General features: G+C 41.4%; 3 protein-coding genes across 4 annotated transcripts; 1 reads left to right on the forward strand and 2 right to left on the reverse strand.

Annotated features, from left to right (window-relative positions):
* Positions 1-757: 757 nt before the first annotated feature.
* chchd2 (coiled-coil-helix-coiled-coil-helix domain containing 2) lies at positions 758-9,391 on the reverse strand. Of its 2 annotated transcripts, XR_014569794.1 has the most exons (5): positions 9,224-9,391; positions 2,083-2,341; positions 1,626-1,845; positions 954-1,418; positions 758-912 (listed from the first exon to the last, which is right to left on the reverse strand). XR_014569794.1 is itself a non-coding variant. In XM_083774048.1 (4 exons), the coding sequence occupies exons 1-4, from the start codon at positions 9,277-9,279 to the stop codon at positions 1,408-1,410; spliced, it is 546 nt and encodes a 181-aa protein (XP_083630174.1). In that variant the 5' UTR covers positions 9,280-9,391; the 3' UTR covers positions 758-1,407. The 2 variants fall into 2 exon arrangements, 1 of the variants encoding a protein (XP_083630174.1); XM_083774048.1 differs by having other exon boundaries at positions 758-1,418.
* Positions 9,392-9,968: 577 nt separating this feature from the next.
* Positions 9,969-17,869, reverse strand: LOC310864217 (uncharacterized protein). The gene is made up of 8 exons (XM_083772811.1): positions 17,663-17,869; positions 15,518-15,624; positions 14,949-15,068; positions 14,132-14,388; positions 13,530-13,610; positions 13,333-13,449; positions 11,166-11,312; positions 9,969-10,435 (listed from the first exon to the last, which is right to left on the reverse strand). Exons 1-8 carry the CDS (start codon positions 17,704-17,706, stop codon positions 10,253-10,255), a joined length of 1,056 nt encoding a protein of 351 aa, XP_083628937.1. The 5' UTR covers positions 17,707-17,869; the 3' UTR covers positions 9,969-10,252.
* Positions 17,870-19,279: 1,410 nt separating this feature from the next.
* On the forward strand, positions 19,280-19,918 carry LOC310864527 (eukaryotic translation initiation factor 4E-like; the record flags this gene model as incomplete). The annotated part of the gene is made up of 1 exon (XM_083773215.1): positions 19,280-19,918. One exon carries the CDS (start codon positions 19,280-19,282, stop codon positions 19,916-19,918), a length of 639 nt encoding a protein of 212 aa, XP_083629341.1.
* Between the last annotated feature and the right edge of the window lie 3,160 nt (positions 19,919-23,078).

The raw sequence follows: 23,078 nt of genomic DNA on the forward strand, positions 1-23,078 counted from the left end.
AGATTCTTAGGTTGTTCGACGGCTGATCTTTCCAGGAAAGCGGACATCATGTCCACTTTGTCCAGTCATGGAGGAAATACAAAATGTTTACCCAAGTGAAGACTAGTACAATTAATTGTGGTAAATACAAATAATTGTGTGGTAGGCTACAAGTAAAAGTAATCTAATCAAAATTTCACTCGAGCAAAAGTATAGCAAAAGCATTGGCATCAGAACTCATTGAATGAATGAATTCCCTCCATAAGTGTACAATACCAACATTTGACGAACCTTTAAAGAAATAGCAGATCTAGCTCACCATGTGTCCAGATGTATTGAGCTTGTAGATAACATTTCAAAAAATTATAGTAGAGTCAAAAGTGGCTAAAAAAAAGTATTAAGTATAAAAAGACTGACCATAAAAAGACTGACCAACTATAGTACCTGTAGTAGTAGTATAGTAGTAGTGTAAATAATGTATTTCTTGTTGTTTTTGTTATTTTCCATACCTATGTTTGATTACTTTGTCTTACTATTTGTTAAATTGTATATTAACTTTGGTGAGAACCACATATAAGCCCTCCCTGGGTTTATTTTCTCACCTGCACACACTTCACACTTCTATTGATGTTACCTTTTTGTACTGTTTTTATTGTGCAAATAAACTAAACTAAACTACCTTAAAATTGTACTTACAGAAGAGGTAAAAATAATGTAGCGTACGTAATTTTCACCTCTGCAGACAATGGCTGGTGTCAGACATGAAAGAAGCCCAGAGTTTGTTTGAACAATCCAAGTGCTTTATTTGAACCATATACTTGTTACAAGTGAATTGTGGTTTTGCGACCATGCAGGGATACAGCAGATCAGTGGTTCTCAAACTGGGATCCTTGAGGAGTTATGGGACTGTAACTCTGAGTGTACAAATTGATCCTTGAGGAGTTATGAGACTGTAAAAAGTGTACAAATGGAACCAATGCATTTGTACACTCTCAAGAGTTAATATTTTATAATATAGATTGCGCTCCCAGAGATAGACAAATGGTGGTCTGTGGTCTAATGCATTTCAAACTGGGGGATCATTTGATAAAAAATAAACATGCATCAAGCTAAACTATACTCAAGCTGATCAAATACACTGAAGCAAGTAATTCCAAACAAACAAACTAAAATATACAAACATTATCATCACCATCCTTTGAGTGCCCTCAAGATTATAAACATTATATATAAGACTATTATTACAGGTTCTGCAGCATTCTAAGAAATGTGTGTACTGTTGTTGTTGATGATTAACACTATAACGTTAACTGTTCCAATAAAGCAATTTATTGAACTTTTTGTGAATTGGAATTGTATTATTCTTTATGTTTTGTTATGTTGCAGATTCAGTGTGCGTTCAGCATTGCCCATGTCTTGGCCTCCACGTCATGACATTCCTGTGGAGAATACAATTAACAGAAGAGTTATTCCACTTTATACCACACACAAAAAGTAATGAAAGCAACAATGAAAATAACGCTTTTTTAATCAAAGTATAATCAAAATACCTGATTATCATGTTTTATGGGGGTGGGGGGAGTCATGGCATTAGGGGTATACTATGCACTCTATTGAGTGAACCACCAGAGGGCACCCTGACTTACCATTTGAAAACTTGCACTGTTTGAGCACCTCACTGAAGCCCTCACACAGTTTGTAGTCACTTTGTGTCTGGGCACACTCAATGAACTGCTTCAGCTCGTAGGAGCACGCCCCCTGCTGGGGGGCTGGCTCCTGCTGGTACATGGACTGGGGCTGCTGGTACTGCTGCTGGTACTGGGGCTGGTACTGGGGTTGCTGCTGATACTGTGGCTGGGCGTTCTCCTGACAGACAGAACACAGGATGTTAGAATGATTCACATCAACCTACAAATAATGTTGCTGTCGGGCAGAAACAGCTTGTGTGTTTTTCCGTAAAAAAAATAACACTAGAGTGACTAGACAGACAGACACAGACACACACACACACAAGAGGTGAGTCTTCAGATTACGGTTTAGAATTGGGAGTGAGTCTGCATGTATACGAAGCCATTCCAAAACAAACTAAGTGCCTTAATTTACCTGGTAGGTGACGTCAGGCTTGGCAGCCTCAGAATTCCCCCCTCCTCCGCCGAATCCCCCAGTCATGGCATGGCCAATGGTGTGCCCCACAGCAGAGCCTATTGCCACGCCACCGGCTGTAGCCGCCATCTGGGCAAACATACCTGGCTGCCTGGGAGCTGCAGCCGGGGCAGCCATGGCTGATGGAGGGGCATGGGCTGGAGCAGGGGCATAAGATGGAGGGGGTGCTGCCCTGGCCATGGGTGGAGGTGGTGGCCGGCTACAATGAAGAAAAGTTATAGAAGAGTTTTTATTTGATTTAATCTAATACCACATATACTGTATCTGTAAGCATGTGCTACACAACACTACACGCAATACACTGGGTGTAACTATGTCCATGGTTCTCAAACATTTTCATGGCAAGGACCTCCGAATTCATACCACTGGCACTGGCCCCCATTTGAAAATATTTAGTGCCAGGGACTCCCATAAAAGGATTTTTGTTGGATTAGATTTATAGAATTTTACAAATGTGGGTGGGTACTAGTACTACCCAATTTTCAATTTCTCTGTTTTTGCTAATTTTTCATTAGCTTTCTGTCTTTTTCTGTCTTCCTACATTGTGAACCTTCACAATGTTTAGCCCTTTCTCTCTATATATATGGCACGTTTCATTAACTTACTGAATAGTGAATATGGAGTAACATAAAAAAACTAAAATAATTCTACAACTGTCTACTATACTGTAGGTAAGGAGATAACAGTAGAGTGTGAAGCCTGTGATCTGAATACTCACACTTCTAACTTCTAGTGTGTGAAATATTGAAATCAAAGTCAAACTGTTCCTCATTTTGGTGCTACTGTAGAAACGGACCTAGTCAAAGTGAATAATCCTTGATAACTATATTGCCCAACAAAGCAAAGAACATAAAGAAATCGATTAAAAAGACTATATGAAATATATATATAATATATGTCCAGCCAGTTAGGATGAGTTGTCAAGACAATTGAGCAAATGAATTAGTCTGATGATTATTATTACTTGCGCAAGCAGAGCATGCTACTGTAATCGGTTGGGTATGTCGGTGTTGTCCGTTGGCCAATCAGGGGCCACCTTAATTGATGACGTAACTAAGGCACGTTTGGTGATTGGCTAGGTATATGTATGCATGCGTGTATGTCGGGGTAAGAATGGTGATCACTTATTGACTGTTGACGGGTCTAAGGATTTAGAACAGCAGTTGTAATACAGTAGCAGTACTTGAACTTGAACTGAAAGTTTGTAGCGGTCGACAGTACTTGCACGCTCTGCTTGCACACTAGTAGGCCATTAAGGCCCACTTGTGTGCAACGCGCAAGTAGGCACTCGACAGAGTACAGTTCTAATTATATATTATTAGGGGCTCTAGCCCCTCCTATATCCAGCTTTGAGGGTGTGTGTAAACACAAACATTGTCCTAACACAAACATTGAATGCCATTGATAATGAAAGGCTGTGTTTGTGTAAACACAAATATTACATAAGTGAGTATGCAAATTGTGATTCACCAGAATAAGATCACACATTTAACTGATTATCCATTAATTTCACCTCGTGCATGACCCCCATTTCTATGCATTGTGTTAATCTCTCTGAATTAAGAGTGTAGCCTGCTGAAGGCCAAAATTATAAATTGTGCTACTACATTCAAGAGTGTTTTTTCCAGTGGTGGCATATTACGTGATGAGTAAATACAGGGATAGAGTGGATACAAAACGTGATTTATGACTGTCCTCCAACCACCAACCACCAGTTTACCAAGTCGCCACAGCGACATTTCTTTATCAATGTCTTCATCGTTATGCTAACATGCCGTCTTCATCAGTGTAGTATGTCAAACTCACAGATGTTATAGTTCATTCCTAAAGTGATCAAATTAGTTTGTGCAATTAAATGGTCAGCTAGATGATAAAAGGGTGAGTTTGTGAATGCCAATGATAAGTAGGCCTACCATTTCAGGAATTGTTTACTAATGAATTACATTGTTTCGGTACTTTGGTGTTTAAACTTTTAGCATTCCTACTTTCTGTAGTGTTAACTCTAAACAACTATCCTCTCTCTCTCCATTCAATGCAATTTAAATGAAGGTGAATGTAGTGGATTATTTAGAACTCACATCAGAGTCTCTAGAAAATAATCAAGGTAGAGAGTGGACTTCACTTCACTTTTATTACAAAGACTGGTCTGTACCGAGCCCAGGGAGGAGCACGTATGCAAGCCTCCTGAGCCCTTTACATTTCTCTCTCTTATACACAGTGACAGTCTGACAGAGCAGAGAATACATTGGAGGTGTGGTCAGTGAACATGGTCAAACATGGGTCTTAAGTAAGAATAGTTCATCTGACAGACAACCAACAGGTGGATAGTATTCTCATCTTCAAAATCCTATTACATGAATTAAAACTAAAATGCACAAAATCGCTGCGAGTTCTCCAGATACTCATGTGCAACTCATACCCGTCCCTCCTGTCTTCTAAGGATGGTGGTCCCTGGCTAACAATCAGTCTAAAACACCTGGGTTGTCGGTAATGACTAATATGAGTGATAGTGGAATAACATTATATTCGTGGTGATTGTTTACCCCCCAAATCAAGAAGCCTGCTTTGACCTTTGAGACAAATAAGTAAACAGCTCTAATAGTCCAGGCAAAATAGCATTTCCAGACAGACTAATTAAAAGAGAATTTTTTTCAACAAATATCATTTCTATGAGGTGTCTAGAATAACATACTAAAAGTCCTAAGAAATCCTAGATGCGGAAATATGTTTAATTCTCATCAATTCAAGATGTGTGCTAATACCTCGAGAAAACTAAACATCCTAATGGTCATTTTTTTTTCTTTTGTCCTATAACAGTGAAACTTTCCACAATGAATCTTAACATGAAAACTAAACTTTTTTGTATTACAAGTTTCTCTGAAACTTAATTTGAATATGCAAATTAGCTTAATATATATTGAATATGCCCACATTTGCATATCACGAAAATTACTTTTCCCCAAAATGTATAATATTTACATTGTTGTTTGTTAATGATATCAAACACACTGATCAGACTTTCATGAACCATTTCATCGAAATATTGTGACTTCATAGAATAAAAAAAACACCATTCATATGTATGACAAATGCATAAATCCGTCAAATCTTCCTCCAACCATCCTACTGCTAATGGTTGATGGCAATGCTGCTTTTGGACTGGCCTCTAACCTGAAACCTGCCGGGCTTGGTTGTACCTACCGGGGGCATAACCCCCACCAGCAGTGTCTCAGTCCATCCCAGTCTTCTTGTTCCTGTACTCTGCAGACACGCCTGAAGCTGTTGCAGGCCATCTCCCACCTCCAGGTAGACTCCATCACACATCTCCCACCTCCAGGTAGACTCCATCACACAGCTCTGTCTCCTCCAGGTAGACTCCATCACACATCTCCCACCTCCAGGTAGACTCCATCACACAGCTCTGTCACCTCCAGGTAGACTCCATCACACAGCTCTGTCTCCTCCAGGTAGACTCCATCACACAGCTCTGTCACCTCCAGGTAGACTCCATCACACAGCTCTGTCACCTCCAGGTAGACTCCATCACACCGCTCTGTCACCTCCAGGTAGACTCCATCACACAGCTCTGTCTCCTCCAGGTAGACTCCACCACACAGCTCTGTCTCCTCCAGGTAGACCCCATCACACAGCTCTGTCTCCTCCAGGTAGACTCCATCACACAGCTCTGTCCCCTCCAGGTAGACTCCATCACACAGCTCTGTCTCCTCCAGGTAGACTCCATCACACAGCTCTGTCTCCTCCAGGTAGACTCCATCACACATCTCCCACCTCCAGGTAGACTCCATCACACAGCTCTGTCTCCTCCAGGTAGACTCCATCACACAGCTCTGTCTCCTCCAGGTAGACTCCATCACACATCTCCCACCTCCAGGTAGACTCCATCACACAGCTGTCTCCTCCAGGTAGACTCCATCACACATCTCCCACCTCCAGGTAGACTCCATCACACAGCTCTGTCACCTCCAGGTAGACTCCATCACACAGCTCTGTCACCTCCAGGTAGACTCCATCACACAGCTCTGTCACCTCCAGGTAGACTCCATCACACAGCTCTGTCTCCTCCAGGTAGACTCCATCACACAGCTCTGTCTCCTCCAGGTAGACCCCATCACACAGCTCTCCCACCTCCAGGTAGACTCCATCACACAGCTCTGTCCCCTCCAGGTTGACTCCATCACACAGCTCTGTCACCTCCAGGTAGACTCCATCACACAGCTCTGTCACCTCCAGGTAGACTCCATCACACAGCTCTGTCTCCTCCAGGTAGACTCCATCACACAGCTCTGTCTCCTCCAGGTAGACCCCATCACACAGCTCTCCCACCTCCAGGTAGACTCCATCACACAGCTCTGTCCCCTCCAGGTAGACTCCATCACACAGCTCTGTCTCCTCCAGGTAGACTCCATCACACAGCTCTGTCTCCTCCAGGTAGACTCCATCACACATCTCCCACCTCCAGGTAGACTCCATCACACAGCTCTGTCTCCTCCAGGTAGACTCCATCACACAGCTCTGTCTCCTCCAGGTAGACTCCATCACACATCTCCCACCTCCAGGTAGACTCCATCACACAGCTGTCTCCTCCAGGTAGACTCCATCACACATCTCCCACCTCCAGGTAGACTCCATCACACAGCTCTGTCACCTCCAGGTAGACTCCATCACACAGCTCTGTCACCTCCAGGTAGACTCCATCACACAGCTCTGTCACCTCCAGGTAGACTCCATCACACAGCTCTGTCTCCTCCAGGTAGACTCCATCACACAGCTCTGTCTCCTCCAGGTAGACCCCATCACACAGCTCTCCCACCTCCAGGTAGACTCCATCACACAGCTCTGTCCCCTCCAGGTAGACTCCATCACACAGCTCTGTCTCCTCCAGGTAGACTCCATCACACAGCTCTGTCTCCTCCAGGTAGACTCCATCACACATCTCCCACCTCCAGGTAGACTCCATCACACAGCTCTGTCTCCTCCAGGTAGACTCCATCACACATCTCCCACCTCCAGGTAGACTCCATCACACAGCTCTGTCTCCTCCAGGTAGACTCCATCACACAGCTCTGTCTCCTCCAGGTAGACTCCATCACACATCTCCCACCTCCAGGTAGACTCCATCACACAGCTGTCTCCTCCAGGTAGACTCCATCACACATCTCCCACCTCCAGGTAGACTCCATCACACAGCTCTGTCTCCTCCAGGTAGACTCCATCACACAGCTCTGTCACCTCCAGGTAGACTCCATCACACAGCTCTGTCACCTCCAGGTAGACTCCATCACACAGCTCTGTCACCTCCAGGTAGACTCCATCACACAGCTCTGTCTCCTCCAGGTAGACTCCATCACACAGCTCTCCCACCTCCAGGTAGACTCCACCACACAGCTCTGTCTCCTCCAGGTAGACTCCATCACACAGCTCTGTCACCTCCAGGTAGACTCCATCACACAGCTCTGTCTCCTCCAGGTAGACTCCATCACACAGCTCTGTCTCCTCCAGGTAGACTCCATCACACAGCTCTGTCACCTCCAGGTAGACTCCATCACACAGCTCTCCCACCTCCAGGTAGACTCCATCACACAGCTCTGTCACCTCCAGGTAGACTCCATCACACAGCTCTGTCGCTACAATTATGTTGTGTGTTTCCTACTCCTTAAAGGTTTCACATGTGACATTAATTCATTTATTTTTAATGTCACAATGACACAATCCCTTTAATGTTTTGCAAATTCATCCATCCATTCATCTTCATCCGCTCATCCGAAGTCGGGTTGCAGAGAGTTCCAGACTTCTCTTTCCTGGGCCACGTTAGCAGGGGAACCTCCCCTGTTGTTGCTACCTTGTCGTGGTGGTGAGGCCTGTGTGCCTCTGTGACCCTGAGGACTATACCGGTGGGGGTTATGCCCCCGGTAGGTACAACCAAGCCCGGCAGGTTTCAGGTTAGAGGCCAGTCCAAAAGCAGCATTGCCATCAACCATTAGCAGTAGGATGGTGGAAGGAAGATTTGACGGATTTATGCATTTGTCATACATATGAATGGTGTTTTTGATGTTATTCTATGAAGTCACAATATTTAGATGAAATGGTTCATGAAATACTGATCAGTGTGTTTGATATCATTAACAAACAACAATGTAAATATTATACATTTTGGGGAAAAGTAATTTTCGTGATATGCAAATGTGGGCATATTCAATATATATTAAGCTAATTTGCATATTCAAATTAAGTTTCAGAGAAACTTGTAATACAAAAAAGTTTAGTTTTCATGTTAAGATTCATTGTGGAAAGTTTCATTGTGATAGGACAAAAGAAAAAAAAAAGCCTATTAGGGTGTTTAGTTTTCTCGAGGTATTAGCACACATCTTGAATTGATGAGAATTAAACATATTTCCGCATCTAGGATTTCTTAGGACTTTTAGTATGTTATTCTAGACACCTCATAGAAATTATATCTGTTGAAAAAAATTCTCTTTTAATTAGTCTGACTTTTGGGTCTAAAATGGGCTAGATTGCCTGGCCTATAATGCCTTCATTAGAAGGAGCTTAGACCAGAGCTAGTTGGTCCACCTAGGATTTGTAGTAGCCCTGAAAAATGACCGTCATGTGAACCATGGCTAGATTTGTATAGTTACTTGGTGTAGGTTATCTTTGAATGCTATACAGTTACTTTCTATTCAGGCAGATTTCATAACAGCTTGTATTAATTATCTCACTTGGACTGATGGACTCATGTCAGATCGTGATCTGTTGTTTCATCAGCAGATAGCTCTGATCCATAGCTCTAATGTGTTGCAACCTCCTTCTTTATACTCTATGGTTGCAATAAGTAACATTCACTAACTTCAATGATTATTCAACTACATTTCAGGGAGGCACACTGATACGTTTATAGTCCTTCGTGTTGTTACTATATATCTTCTAAAAAGGCAACCCATGACGTTACATAATTTAATTGAGTTCATAAAGTAACGTACGTGCTAGTTAGCTATAGCGCCAATGCTAGCCACACACATTATATTCAGTAAGTAAAGTAAGAGGACAGTATTAGCAATGTTACCTCATAGCTGCCGGAGGGGGCATTCTGGAAGAGCGGCTTCTGCTTCCTCTGGGCATCTTTTAGATAGTTTATTAATGTAAAGTTATAGAGAAATGATCAATATTTACTGTCTTCTGACAGTCCTACTCCTCACACCAACCTGCGTTTGGTTACGACCTTCGCTTAATCCGGAACATTCTGCGCGTTGCGTCATTAGTTTCATGGACAACTTCCGGTACGGCAGTTTGTAGTCCTCCCGTTTGTAGTCCTAAACCCCCAGAAGATTCGTTCCTTCGCCAGATTTCTAATGATTTCACAGCCCTGGAATGGCTGTGATATTACATTTATATTTCAAGAATTCCAAATACACAGCCATTGATAGCTCTTATCCAGCCAGGGTAGCAGACTGACCTGGGCGGCGTTTAAAGTAGCCTTTAAAGTAACCTAATAATGAATTCCTGCAACTTGGGAGTCCGATATTGTCCTATAGTTTCATAGTTCTGGCAGAAAATGTGTTTTAATAGTAAAATATCTCCACAAGCTACACACGGACGGATGGACGGACGGACGGGTGCACAGGGCACAAACATATGGGGCACTGAAATGAACTAACATGTATGTTGTGATTGGTGTGGGGTAATTCATCACAACAAAATAATTTATATAATAATACAAACAGTAATGTAATTTTTTTTTAATGTACTATATCATTACTTAGTGCCTACTCATTTCCCAAATACAGAGGCAAATTATATACCCGAAAAAGAAAATTAATTATATACCACTTTCAACCTGATAGTCAACATTTTCTAAATGTAATAATATTCGTAAAGCTTTCATAATTACATTTTCCCATAAATTCCACAAAAATAACAACACTCAGTATTCTGATATAGTTTTGGCCAGTCTAAAATAGATTTTTAGAATAGAACAATTTATTTTGAAATGTTAATTGAATTCAATAAAAAACAAAACAAATTGGCATGTATAACATATTGTATATTAACTAAAGACTATACACCCCAATTAGAATTCTACATTTTTGTGTAATCACTCTGGAGATTTAGACTCTCTTCTGCCTTTCCTCGTTCTCTCTTTCTTTCTTTGTTGTTGCTGATTCCGTCCGCCTCCTCTTGCTGATTGTGTTCCTTTTCTGCGACCTTCCCAGACTGGCATGGGTGGCTCCATCTCCCCAGGACGTCCCCCCCTGTCTGGGACACTGCCCATCAACACCTGCACACAGGGTTCCAAAATAAAACCCCACGACGAAAAATGTGTATGGCCAAGCCTACTTATTATGAAATTTGTGAAACGTGGGGAGGAATTCCCCCACACTAGAGCTGTTTTCTAAACAATAGTAATATTTATGATGTTTTAGTAACCGTTCTACATACTGCCAACAGGTGAAGAAATCACAGAATGACGTGTTAACGTTTGCTTTCATGAAATATCCAAGGCCATTGGGGGTTTATGGACAATGCTTGTATAGTGCTAGTTTGAGCACTTAAATTGCTCTAATCATAAAAATATATGAATAAATTAACTAGAGTTAATTTATTATACTAGTTAATTTATTCATTTATTTTAGTTACTAGACAATCTACAAGCTCTCAATTTGTCACAGACTGAATCCATGGAGCCAACAAAATATAAAAATGCGTAGGAAGGGGGGCGGCTCACCTGGCTAGTTTTGGACTGAGACGGTCACTCCGTGTTTTTTGTGCTCATGCATTTTTGTCTCCACCAGGCCAAAGGCATGGGGAGAGAGTAAGGTATGTTTTGCACTCCATCCGTCTGTGTACTAATCTCCGGCACCGTTAACCCGGTCGAATTTTGCACACACACTCCTTGGATGCCAACGATGAACCTCTGCCCCAAAGTGTCCAGAACGGCCTGCGCCATCAGGAGGCCGACTTTTGAAAAACATTTTTTTTTGTGTGCATGTGTGTTTTAAGGACTATACCTTGTGGACTGCAGTGCTTGGTCCAGCCTTCACTGGCAGAATACAAGACTGGTCCTCTCTGGCTGCCAGGAGGAGAGGCAGGGAGACTCGTGAGGAGAGACACAGGGATGTGATGGGAGGCACTGATGCAAGTGCGTCACTGCGTTCCTATGGATGAATGACAATGTGTGCTAAACATACCACCAAATATGCCATTTACATTACAACTTGGCTATCTTTTGGGGATTCCATGTATACCAGCAAAATGACACACACACACACACACACACACACACACACACACACACACACACACACACACACACACACACACACACACACACACACACACACACACACACACACACACACACACACACACACACACACACACACACACACACACACACACACACACACACACACACCAGGTGGTCCCCAGCTAAATGATGGCGAGTTGGTAACCAAATGGACGCTTATCTTTAACTCTTGAGTGTAAAATGAAACCAAATGGACCTGTACAGGTCCATTTGGTTTTATTTTACGCTCTTAAGATTTAAATTATTGTTAACCATCTGAATTACTTATTTTACACAAAGTCTACACCAGTGGTTCCCAAAGACCTTGAGGGAGTTCCAGGGGGTCCCCAGCTAAATGATAGTTAGGAACCAATTATGGACCCTGGGTCTGTAACTATTTGTACACTCTCAGAGTTACATTAACATTGATTTTACAATATAAATTGGGGTCCCAGAGATAGAAATTCCATTAAATGGGGGTCCGTAATTATTATTATTGTCTTTTTTTTAATTTATTTTTTATACATATAATTTATTGCGAACGCAGTGATTGCGAACGCACTGAGCACTAACTATGAGACCCTGCAGATCGTGTCTGTCTGTGTGTCTGTCTGTCTGTCCCGCTGTGACACCACCCGCCCGCCACCAGAGGGCGCAGCTGTAGCACACACACACACACACACACACAAACAACCACACACACACACACACAGTAGAAAACTTAAAAAAATTACTAACTAAAAAGAAAAAAAAAGTACGTAATTTATTCTAATTGTTGTTATTGCAATTTACGAGCTGCGTTCGCTTCCCGCGTTTGCGCGTCTTACTTGTTATTATTATTATTATTTGTTTGCATACTTCTATTAGTCTTCTAGTATGTCTATGTATATTTGTATGTGCCTTTTATTTCATATGGTACAAGATACCGGGGTTGTGGCTCTTTCAGAGGGGGAACTCTGGGGGGAGGGGAGGGAAAAAAGGGGGAAAAAAAGTTCGAAAAATGTTGTATAATATTTTCGTGTGAACATTAATAAAAAAACTTTGATCAAAAAAAATGGGGGTCCGTAGCCTAATGCATGTCAAACTGGGGGTCCTTGAAATTAAACAACTATAGAGAGTGTATATTGAAGAATTGTTATTTTTGTGAACATTTGTGGCCTGTTGTCTCTCCTAATGGTACCACATCAATACAGCATCGAATTGTGGACCAAAATGTATCCAACAACAACAAAGTCTTGGCTCTTAGGGTCTAAATGTCATCAAATGGTGGTCCGTGGCTCAAATGCTGAATAAATAATGGGCCCCGATATGAATAGGGTTGAAACCCACTGTTCTAGAGCTATTAACAATATATGGGGAGGTGATTATTAGTAGACAATAATGCCAGACAATATTGTTGGCTGCTAGGAAAGTGAAACCAAGAGTCACTTGTCCAACGGACGAAGAAAGGTTTAATGCACTTGTCCAGATAGATTTATTACCGGACAACAGGAGCACTGACAACTGAACCGGAGCACAATATCTCCAGTTAAATCTGTTGAAAACATCGGTTCGTGGACGGTTCGCTCGAAACTGGAAAGCACCATGTGGTTCCAATAATTATTTGGGTGGAAAATGGGCAATAGAGTCTTTATCCTTTGTCCTACTCCTCCCACCGGACACTCCCTGTTGACAGGTGCCGCCCCAGCCCATAGGATTACATGCAGTGACAATTATCACTCTCCCCTGCCCGGCTTCCCGAACACAGGGCGATTCTGATTGTGTTTTTCTTATAGACCTCCATGGTGGCGGGCAGGCACTTCATCATTGCGCCACCAGAGCGCCTGAAACAAATCATCTCTTTAAGGTTAGCTGTTCAGTCTTAATTCGAAACAGAGTGAGATGCCTACCTTCTGATTCTCTCCCCATGCAAAGGAATGCAGTGTAACTTCAAAACGTTTGATCATCATCTGCCGCCGACACTGATAATCCTCTAACAGAGCTTGGTTTAATTTCTTAATCTGCCTCTAAAGAAAGGGATAAGAAATCGATTTAGAAATGCACATGATGAACCAAACGCTGTGTTTCCTGACAACAACATACATACCCACTGCGTTGAGTTGAGATTGCTTTGCAGAAGGGGCTCTGCCATATCCCCACACGGTAAAAGACTCAGCTTGGATTCCACCTGTTTTCCAATGTGGCTACATTAGTTTCTCAATTTCATGCTATAATTTTGCAACTTTATAGTACATAAATGTATTATTTATATGAATTACCACTCTCTTATAAGTTATATTAGTTACTGTTCTTTATATTATGTGGAGGGGATACAATCCCCCTACGCCTATGTAATGTGCAGGGGGCACCGAGAACGAGATAAATTTACCTTTGCACAGGTAGCCATGCCCAAAGGAACGAGATTTGATTAATTGGCGTTAATCCAGCGTAAAAAGAAAGATTTCTTTAGCATTTGTAGCTAACCATCGCTTATATCTCCAATTCCCCGTCCCATTTCTTGTCAAAACCACGCTTATTGAACAGAGCATAGCGGTCGCTGTAATGGCGCCAGCCTGTACTTCTCATCAGCTAGTGAGAGATCAACACCTAATGCGACAACACACAGCATTCAGTCAACATCCGATTCCGGTCGCAGTGTTTTGGATGAATAAGGGTTGAACACTGTGACCGAACTAAATTAAACCTCACCTCATGGATGATATCTGTGAACTGAGAAGCAGTGTCCAGGTGCAGGTCTTCAATCAACATTGTTACTTCTGCCTGAGTCTGCTCCTTCCTTGTAGAAGATGTGTCTTCATCATCACCATCCTCTTCCTCAGTGCGGTCATCATAAGGCTCCTGCACCCTTTGATCTTTTTTAGCCTCTCCTTTAACGGTCTGATCCTCGGGGTTTAGCGCCTTATATCTGAGTATGTGTGCTGCTTGCAACTCAGATACAAGGAACTCTAAAATAAATATATATAATAATGCAATTATTTCAGGAAACTATGCTATATTTCATTTATATTGTGTTATCAAAGCAATATAGATACCGTGTATCTCCAGAATTCATATATTTTTTAAATATTTTTAAGTATGAATTGGATCCATTTCCTGAACGACAGACGATAGAGAGGCCAACCGTTAATCCTGTAAACATGTTTCTGTTATTGGTACCGTACGTCCCATGACCTTTTTTGTACTATTTATTTATACTACATCATTTTTTAAATTCAAAAAAGAAAAAAGAATGTCTTGCAGTAGTAGGGATGGTATCGATCAGGTTTTTAATACCGTTCCGGTCCTAAACCGGTATTTTTTTAATTTTGTTTTGCCAAGGCCAATCTTTTAAAATGTTGTACTAAACCCCTGTTAAACTGTTCTCAAAACATGGCCTAAACTGTGCCAGAATAGTTTTTTTCCCCCCATAAAACTACATAAAAATAATAAAATCAAATAAACAGTAATAGCATTGAACAATGTTGTACTATGGGACAACGTTTTACTGCCAGTACTGCTTACTCACCAGATACTTGGTTGAAAAGGACAGGCCCCGGGACGTCTGCGCTCAGCAGAGTGACAGGACAGAACAGCTTCTCTAACGAATCCCTCAGCTCTCCCATCAGCACAACGTCACCTCTCCTGCCTAAAGACACACCCCAGGAGAGTCACAGCAAATTATGTACAATAGCAAACATTTACCCAAGGTGAAAAAACGACACATTTGCGACAGTTAGATGACCTAGTATAACTTTTTACAGTAGTTATGTAGTCTATGTAATATTTTGATACTTGTATTTACGGGATTACATTTACAAAACACAAAAACACAAATTATACATTTACAAATTATATATAATTTACCCATATTCTCTCTACATAATGCAAATATTTTGTGTTTTGACACCTATTAAATAATTTGAGTGAGTGAGTGAGTGAGTGAGTGAGTGAGTGAGTGAGTGAGTTTATAGGTTGCTGGTAGTGTAGTGGAGATGAAAGGCTTTTAACTTAAGCTATGCAGGGACCATGTAGAATAATGTAGCCTATGTTGTACATGTATATAAATAATGAATGAAATGTCACCGCTTGTCTCACCTTGTAGTTCAGGACAGGCAGCCCACAGCTCTGTCACCAACCAGGTGAGCAGTGGACAGGGCAGCTCATCACAGTTGCATTCTCTGACACAAGCACTATTCTGGTACCTGAAGAAAACAATAATACATTATTATACTGTATACAAAAGCAAGACAAAAATAAGTGTTCAGTTTATAATAAAAAAACACCCCACAAAAAACATAGCTTATCATTCTAAATTAGCCTTAGAAGTTAGATCATATTATTTTATTGTGTTTATGTACAAATGTCAATATCGATAAAAAATCTACGAGTCTTGATCTAAGCCAAGGGCTAATTCTAAACCTATGTTGCTGCTGTTGTGTCTACTCTACAGCCAACCAGTTGAAGAAATCATAGATTGAGGCTTTAACAGTTTGCTTTTATGACATTTCTAAATTCTGAGACGGTGAGACCAGACCAGTCATGTACTAATGTTTATGGAAGATTAAATCAGATCAGATCCAGCTCTCATCCTAGCCCAACATTTAGACTCTCGTTTAGTTTTTTTCGATTCTAACGAAAAACTCTACGAGAGTCTAAATGTTTGGCTACTCTGATCCAACATTTTAAGGATTTATAAAAGAGGACCAAATATTGGTTAGAGATTTAATACCACAACCAAAACAGACTCTTCTGCTATAGCTCTGGTCCATAGAAATGCCATTTGTTGCTGTTGAAGGCATTTTGAGCTACCCCTGTGATAGCCCCTCTCAAAGCTTTTCTGAAATTTGGATGTCACTTTGCGTAGGGTCCCTGTGCGTATCTATATTTTCGTATTGAAATGATAGAACGCGGACATAAATATCGTCGTTAACGTCATGTCTGCGCCGTTTGACGGCTTCTTTTAGTTTGAGTTATTCTGAATTTGTGAACTATAAGTACCTATACATACCGCTGCGAATTCTCTTGTGTCGCGGAAGCCGTTAAGTATTTTTTTCTTTGTTTGACCAATTTGGAAGCTTGGATTCTTCTTGTTTATTTACCGTTTATTGTACCCGGCTACGTTCCTGCCTCTGATCTGCTCTGTCATAGCTATAGCGCCACTAGCTAGCCAGATAGGCGGTACAATGAGGTGTCAATAAACAAGGAAGGAAAAGAAGAATCAAAGCAACCAAATCGGTCAAACAAAGCGGTATTTATAGGTACTTAAAGTTCACACATTCAGAAGCCCTCAAACGAAAAAGAAAATCCGTCAAAGAGCGCAGAAGGACGTATCCGAAGGTATTTACGTTTATTTATGTGTGCGTACTGCGTACCCGTGGCAGGGTGAGGTGGATTAGGACCCCATGCTCTGGGTCTCAAAAATGTCAGAAACTTCAGTAGCATTGGGTTCTGCTTGTAGGGCTACCCTAGCCCCTTTCGGGACCCTCCATAAAGCTTTTCTGAAATTTGGATGAGTTTTATGTAGGGTCCCTGCTCATAACTATATTTTCGTATGGGAATTCTGGAACGCGGACAATAAATATTCTCTCTAAGATAGTATCTGCGGCGTTTGACGGCCTTTTTTTGTTTGAGTTATTCTGAATTCGTGAACTTTAAGTACCTATACATCCCGCTGCGAATATCTCCTGTGGCGCGGAAGCCGTTAAGTATTTTTTAATCTATGTTTGACCTATTTGGTCGCTTTTATTCTTCTTGTTTGTTTACCGTTTATTGTACCGCCTCCCGGTGTGCGGTTGGCTTGTGCGGCTACGTCCCTGCCTCTGATCTGCTCTGTCATAGCTATAGCGCCACTAGCTAGCCAGATAGGCGGTACAATGAGGTGTCAATAAACAAGGAAGGAAGAGAATAATCCAAGCTTCCAAATCGGTCAAACATAGATTAAAAATACTTAACGGCTTCCGCGCCACAGGAGATATTCGCAGCGGTATGTATGGGTACTTATACTTCACATATTCAGAAACCCTCACACGAAAAAAATTCGTCAAAGAGAGCAGACAGGCCATAAACACGTTGTTTATGTTTTATGTCTGCGTACCAGGTAGCATGGTACTGCTGGAACAGGACCCCATGCTCTGTGTCGTCAAAAAGTCAGAAACTTCAGTAGCATTGGGTCCTGCTTGGAGGGTTAGGGCTACCCCTGTAACAACAATGACTGAAACAGCACTGACAAACATCACCCACCCTAGAGACTTCAGTGCACGAATGGTCCTTAAACCTCTCTTCATTCTGGCAGCAGAGACGTTCGTTTCTTCTTCACTTCTGGTGTGCTGCTGTTACTTGTTGCATCCATAGACATAAGGTAGTATTATCTAAGTATCCCAGTCGATTCCAGTAGTTCAGTTTGTTGCACTAGGTTGCACCAGCCATTGCCAACCAACAACCATGTTTACAAAATGCACAGTCCACCCGGAAGTTTTAGCACTTATTGGGAGGGCACGTGGGTCAGGGTGCAGTCATCATCATTGCCATCTAGTGGCTGTTATAAATCATAGCACATATCACAACCATCCTTTTTCTTTCAATGTAAAATCACAAGAAAATACTTTTAAACATTTCTGTTGAACTCTGTGAAATTACAGAGTTCAACAGAAATGTTAGTTATACATCCATATAAAACTGGTTCTAAATGTTCTCCTTTGACAAACAACATTTATTCTAAATGTTCTAATATGAGAAATAAGGTAAAATAAACATGAAATAAACATGGGGCGAGATATCCGTGCTTTGGGGCGAGATATCCACGCTGTGTATATCTCAAGCCGTGTATATCCACGGCTTGGGGCGAGCCGCGAGCCGTCGTACCTGTAGCTGTAGCCTACTATATTTCTTGATTTATAGTTAGCTTTATAGGCTACTTTTGAAAGTTGACAGTAGTATTTCATTTCAAAATGTAATTGAATTAAAGTTTGTTGCTCTGTATATAACAGAATCGATCCTGTAGGTTTAGGTTTACATTCTATAACATTCGACAAATTAGACCCTTCCTCATCCAGGAGTCAGCCCATGTCAAAACTTGACTATTGTAACTCCCTCCTTATGTTGCGTTCACAGATTAAACGATGCAGTCTAAGTCTACCATTCATTGTCAATGGAAGCCAGCGACATGACGTGGCAAAGACGGAATGATGCATGTAGCTGCTCCAAATCAACTCACAGTACATCTTTGCATCGTTTCGTCTGCCCGTGTGAACTCACCATTACTGGTCTACCGGCATTTAAGCCTCTCCAATTGATCCAAAATGTCAATGGAAATTTAACAAAATACCAATTTGCTTGTTAACATATATGACGTAAATTCTCCATTAATTGTCAATGGCATTTCATTGTTTGTGTTAGACAATACCGATCTGTTCGGACACGTGATGTAAATTCTCCATTCATTGTCAATGGGAATATTAATGTTTGTGTTAGGACTTAAATCTAGGAGGGGCTAACACGCCCCTCAAAAAAGGTATACACAATAAACACAATGAGCTACCGTATATAAGTAATACATAGAGGCATGTAATACAGAGAGATGTGATGTCATCCGAAGTCATGGGCATTATAGTCTTGCCCAAATATGGAATAATTTGCTCCATATTTGGATTTAATGCTGTCATATCAATGATGTCAGAGATTCCGGGATAGAGATATGCACGTGGCGTCGATTCTCATCCCCAGACACATGTATTAACACGTGAGGTAACTACAGCAAAAGGTTCCAAGTCTTACATCCTTCAATTTATTGATACTGAGAAACGGTTTTCCCAAATTCCTATAAGTCAGTGAGATCACAAAGACTTTTTGGCTGTCAAGATGGCGACATTGGAGACTAAAGCAGCCAACATTGAGGAACCCCAAGTGGAAACCTGTGTGGTGGTGGCCCAAGGCTCCGAGCAGTATGTCAAACACCCTTTGCAAAACAAATGGGCCCTGTGGTACTTCAAGAATGACAAGGCTAAAGGCTGGACAGAGAACCTGCGTCTCATCTCCGAGTTTGACACAGTTGAGGACTTCTGGGCATTGTACAACCACATTCAGGGCCCCAGCAAACTGGGATTTGGCTGCGACTATTGCTTATTTAAGGACGGGATCAAACCCATGTGGGAGGACGACAGGAACAAGCTGGGAGGTCGATGGCTGATGACCCTCGGCAAACAGCAGAGAATAAACGACCTCGACCGCTACTGGATGGAGACACTGCTGTGTTTGGTCGGAGAGTCGTTTGACGAGGCGAGCGATGACGTGTGCGGAGCTGTGGTTAACGTTCGACACAAAGCTGATAAAATCGCCATCTGGACCAGCAACTGCCAAAACAGGGAAGCCATCATGACAATAGGGCAACATTACAAAGAGCGTCTGAGCCTCTCTGGCAAAGCCTTGCTTGGCTACCAGTCACATGACGACACCTCCAGCAAGAATGGATCCAACACCAAGAACATGTACACCGTTTGAGCAAACCTTACCAACCTGCATCACATTCTTACTTTTTTGTTGTTATGATCAGCCACTTTTTTGTTGAAAAGATAATTGTTAGTGTATCATATAAAGCAGTTTTTCTGGGCGGGGCTAGACTGACACCTCACCTGTGATGACATGACATATGGTCAGGTGAGTTTCAGTGATGTCATCAGAGTCACTGATGGCATAATTTACACCAGTCTTCTGCCTCTTCTGCCTACTGACCGACGAACAAGGCTGATATATGGAGGAGGGGTAATTACAAATCAGAAGATACAGCCGGGGGAAAGACAGGAGCATAGAACTAAACCAGGAAACAAACAATATACAAGACCTAGACAAGACAATAATGCATGAGGCACGAAGCGACTGATGAAAGAACAGAGAGACTAAGCTGCACTTTCTAACTACCTGTAGCAAGTTTACGACAAGCACCCCAAATGAGCCCTAAGGAAGGATGTGCGGTCAGCCAAACACGCCACGGGCCGCACCCTACCATCTCTGAGTCTGCAGGACACTACTTCCAATAGCAGGTGCTTGAGCAAGGAGGGCAAGAGGGATTCTGAAGAACATGCACCACCCCTGTAATCGATTGTTTGTAACCAACGGACAACGTCTGAGGTGTCACAAAGCTTAGGATAATACAATACAATGAAAACTAGAATATTCACAATTATGGGAAATACTTTTCCCTCAAGCTGCTCGCTATAGGATGATGATGATGTATTACCCACATGTCACAGGTTTAGATAAAGTGTATACAGAATAAATAAACTTGATCAGGCAATAGTCTGCCTCTGTTTGCCTACTGCAACCACACTAATAAAAAATCACACCTGTGTGAAGTGAGGGGCACTCTTATCATCATCCATCCTCATATATCATCTCACTCTGGCCAATCACAATTTGTGTCCTCACTTTTCTGCCCTCACTTTATTTTCAATAGCAACCCGAAAAGCAACAAAACAAAAACATTCTATCTGTAAATATCCCCTTGTGCTCACACTGTTACTTTGACTAATGTACATATACATACTGTATGGCTGTATCTATTTAGCTTATGTGTATATTGCTTGCTCTTTTCTGCACTATTGCCTACTGTCTGCTGAAGTGTTTACCTATATATTTTATCTATCTATCTATCTATCTATCTATCTATCTATCTATCTATCTATCTATCTATCTATCTATCTATCTATCTATCTATCTATCTATCTATCTATCTATCTATCTTTAGTAATTTTTCCCCAATAGAAAAATCTAAACTTTTAAATTTGTGTTTACTGTTCAAGTTTTGTACTACTTAAAGTTGCAATGTTACACTGCAGGTCTTTATACACATTTCTTTTACCTATATAGATTACATTTACAAATGTTTTTATTTCACACTTGCCAATGTTTCCCTCACAGTAAAGTCTTGCTGAATAGAGAGAGAGAGAGAGAGAGAGAGAGAGAGAGAGAGAGAGAGAGAGAGAGAGAGAGAGAGAGAGAGAGTTTTACACTTCTATAGTCTAGTCTGAACTTGGTAGAATCTACACCTGGCTCGCTGATAACAAACTATCATTACACCTGGGTAAAACTGGGTAAACCTGAATCCATTCTCTTTTCAAATAGAAACCTCATCAAGGCCGAAGGCTTCACAGTTAAAGTGGGTGACAATGTTATCACAAGAAAAGATGAAATTACCTACCTGGGTTCCATCATAGAGACAAGTCTTTCCAGTGATAAAATGGCAACCAAAGAACAAGATTGTTGTACAGGATCTCCTCACTGGTCAGTGAGAATACATTGAGGACTCTAACAGGAGCACTCTTAAGTTTTCTTCGACTATGTGACCAAGGCCGAATCAGTCACGCAGTACTTTGGCACTAGAATATTCTTTATCGTTATTACTTTAGAAGACATACAACCATTAATTATTTTAGTTGCATTGTTTAAAGTGCGGGAGTTATCAATGTTGTAAACCCTGATAAAGTAGACAGCCCTGGGACTACGCCATCCGTTGATTAAATAAAGAGCAACGGAAACTCTTTTGTCATTCTTATTTTTAGCTTCAGTTACTACCTGTGAGTGGGGAGTGTTGGCTGATGAATGAATATCATACATCCTGATACGGGGGGTCAAATTATGACAGGCAATTCCTGCTGTCAAAATATGACCCCCCAGTCAAAAAACACTTTGTTTGAAATAGACACTCATGCTTTCCAAGGTGTGATTTGGGCTGGGAGGAGGAGTAGGACTAAGGCCCTATACGTCCTCTCTGCCTCTTTATACTGGCAAAAGTCATGTTCATAATAGAGAATTCCACCTCTTCCGCTCCCACGCCTGACTCTGACGTCACACCAAAGTCCAGCGGAAACGGAACTCACTGCACATCCAGGATCATACATCCAATCAACAGCGTTACGTATTTATAATAATAATAATAATAATAATAATAATAATAATAATAATAATAATAATAATAATAATAATAATAATAATAATAATAATAATAATAAGTCACTGATCGGATATATAATACAGGGTATTAATGCAAAAAACAAATAAGAAAAAACAAAAAGAGAAACCTGTTTTTGACACCGGTCACACACGCACCTCGTGGTACCACAGCACCATATAGGTCCTAAAAACAAGGCTCCAGACATCCCAAAACAAACTGGTCAGGCTACTAATTGGCCTTACTCCTACAATTCACTTTACCTTACCCCTACTCATTTTGATAGGTTGGGATGGCTCAAGGTACAACAACTTGCAGTGGGCCTGGTCTACAAGATACGCTACACCACAAAGACACCCATGTACCTGTCAAATTACTTCCTAAATGCCAACGTCGTTACTCTCCTTCAAAACCACTTTAAAAGAGCACTTACAGGTGGCTGCAATACGAAACTGGCCCCAGACTACAGGGGGAAAAAAGTATTTCTAACAGTTTATATGATGTTTTTGCATAATTATACTGTCTATTTGTATGTCATTAAATGTTTTGGGTTTAAATCCTCTTAATTGAACTGTACTTTCCTGTGCTTTTTTCTGCAAACTGAAACTGTTAATAAAGTATTCAATCAATCAAATCAATCAAAGTCTACAAATACAAGGTCAAGCACTTGATCAAGTAAGAACACAGTTCATTTACAAGCTTCTTAAGTATGAC

The sequence above is a fragment of the Protomyctophum parallelum genome (assembly GCF_964188405.1).
Source record: "Protomyctophum parallelum genome assembly, chromosome: 9".
NCBI classification, from domain to species: domain Eukaryota; kingdom Metazoa; phylum Chordata; class Actinopteri; order Myctophiformes; family Myctophidae; genus Protomyctophum; species Protomyctophum parallelum.

Excerpts from the sequence above, each read along its gene's own strand:
- chchd2 (XM_083774048.1), bottom strand. The coding sequence starts at position 9,279 with ATGCCCAGAGGAAGCAGAAGCCGCTCTTCCAGAATGCCCCCTCCGGCA. Across the intron at positions 2,342-9,223 it reads CCCCCTCCGGCAGCTATGAG|CCGGCCACCACCTCCACCCA; the intron begins GTAACATTGCTA and ends TCTTCATTGTAG. Across the intron at positions 1,846-2,082 it reads AGCCTGACGTCACCTACCAG|GAGAACGCCCAGCCACAGTA; the intron begins GTAAATTAAGGC and ends TCTGTCTGTCAG.
- LOC310864217 (XM_083772811.1), bottom strand. The coding sequence starts at position 17,706 with ATGAAGAGAGGTTTAAGGACCATTCGTGCACTGAAGTCTCTAGG. Across the intron at positions 11,313-13,332 it reads CATGGGGAGAGAATCAGAAG|GAACGCAGTGACGCACTTGC; the intron begins GTAGGCATCTCA and ends ATTCATCCATAG. Across the intron at positions 10,436-11,165 it reads CAAGCACTGCAGTCCACAAG|GTGTTGATGGGCAGTGTCCC; the intron begins GTATAGTCCTTA and ends CCCTGTGTGCAG.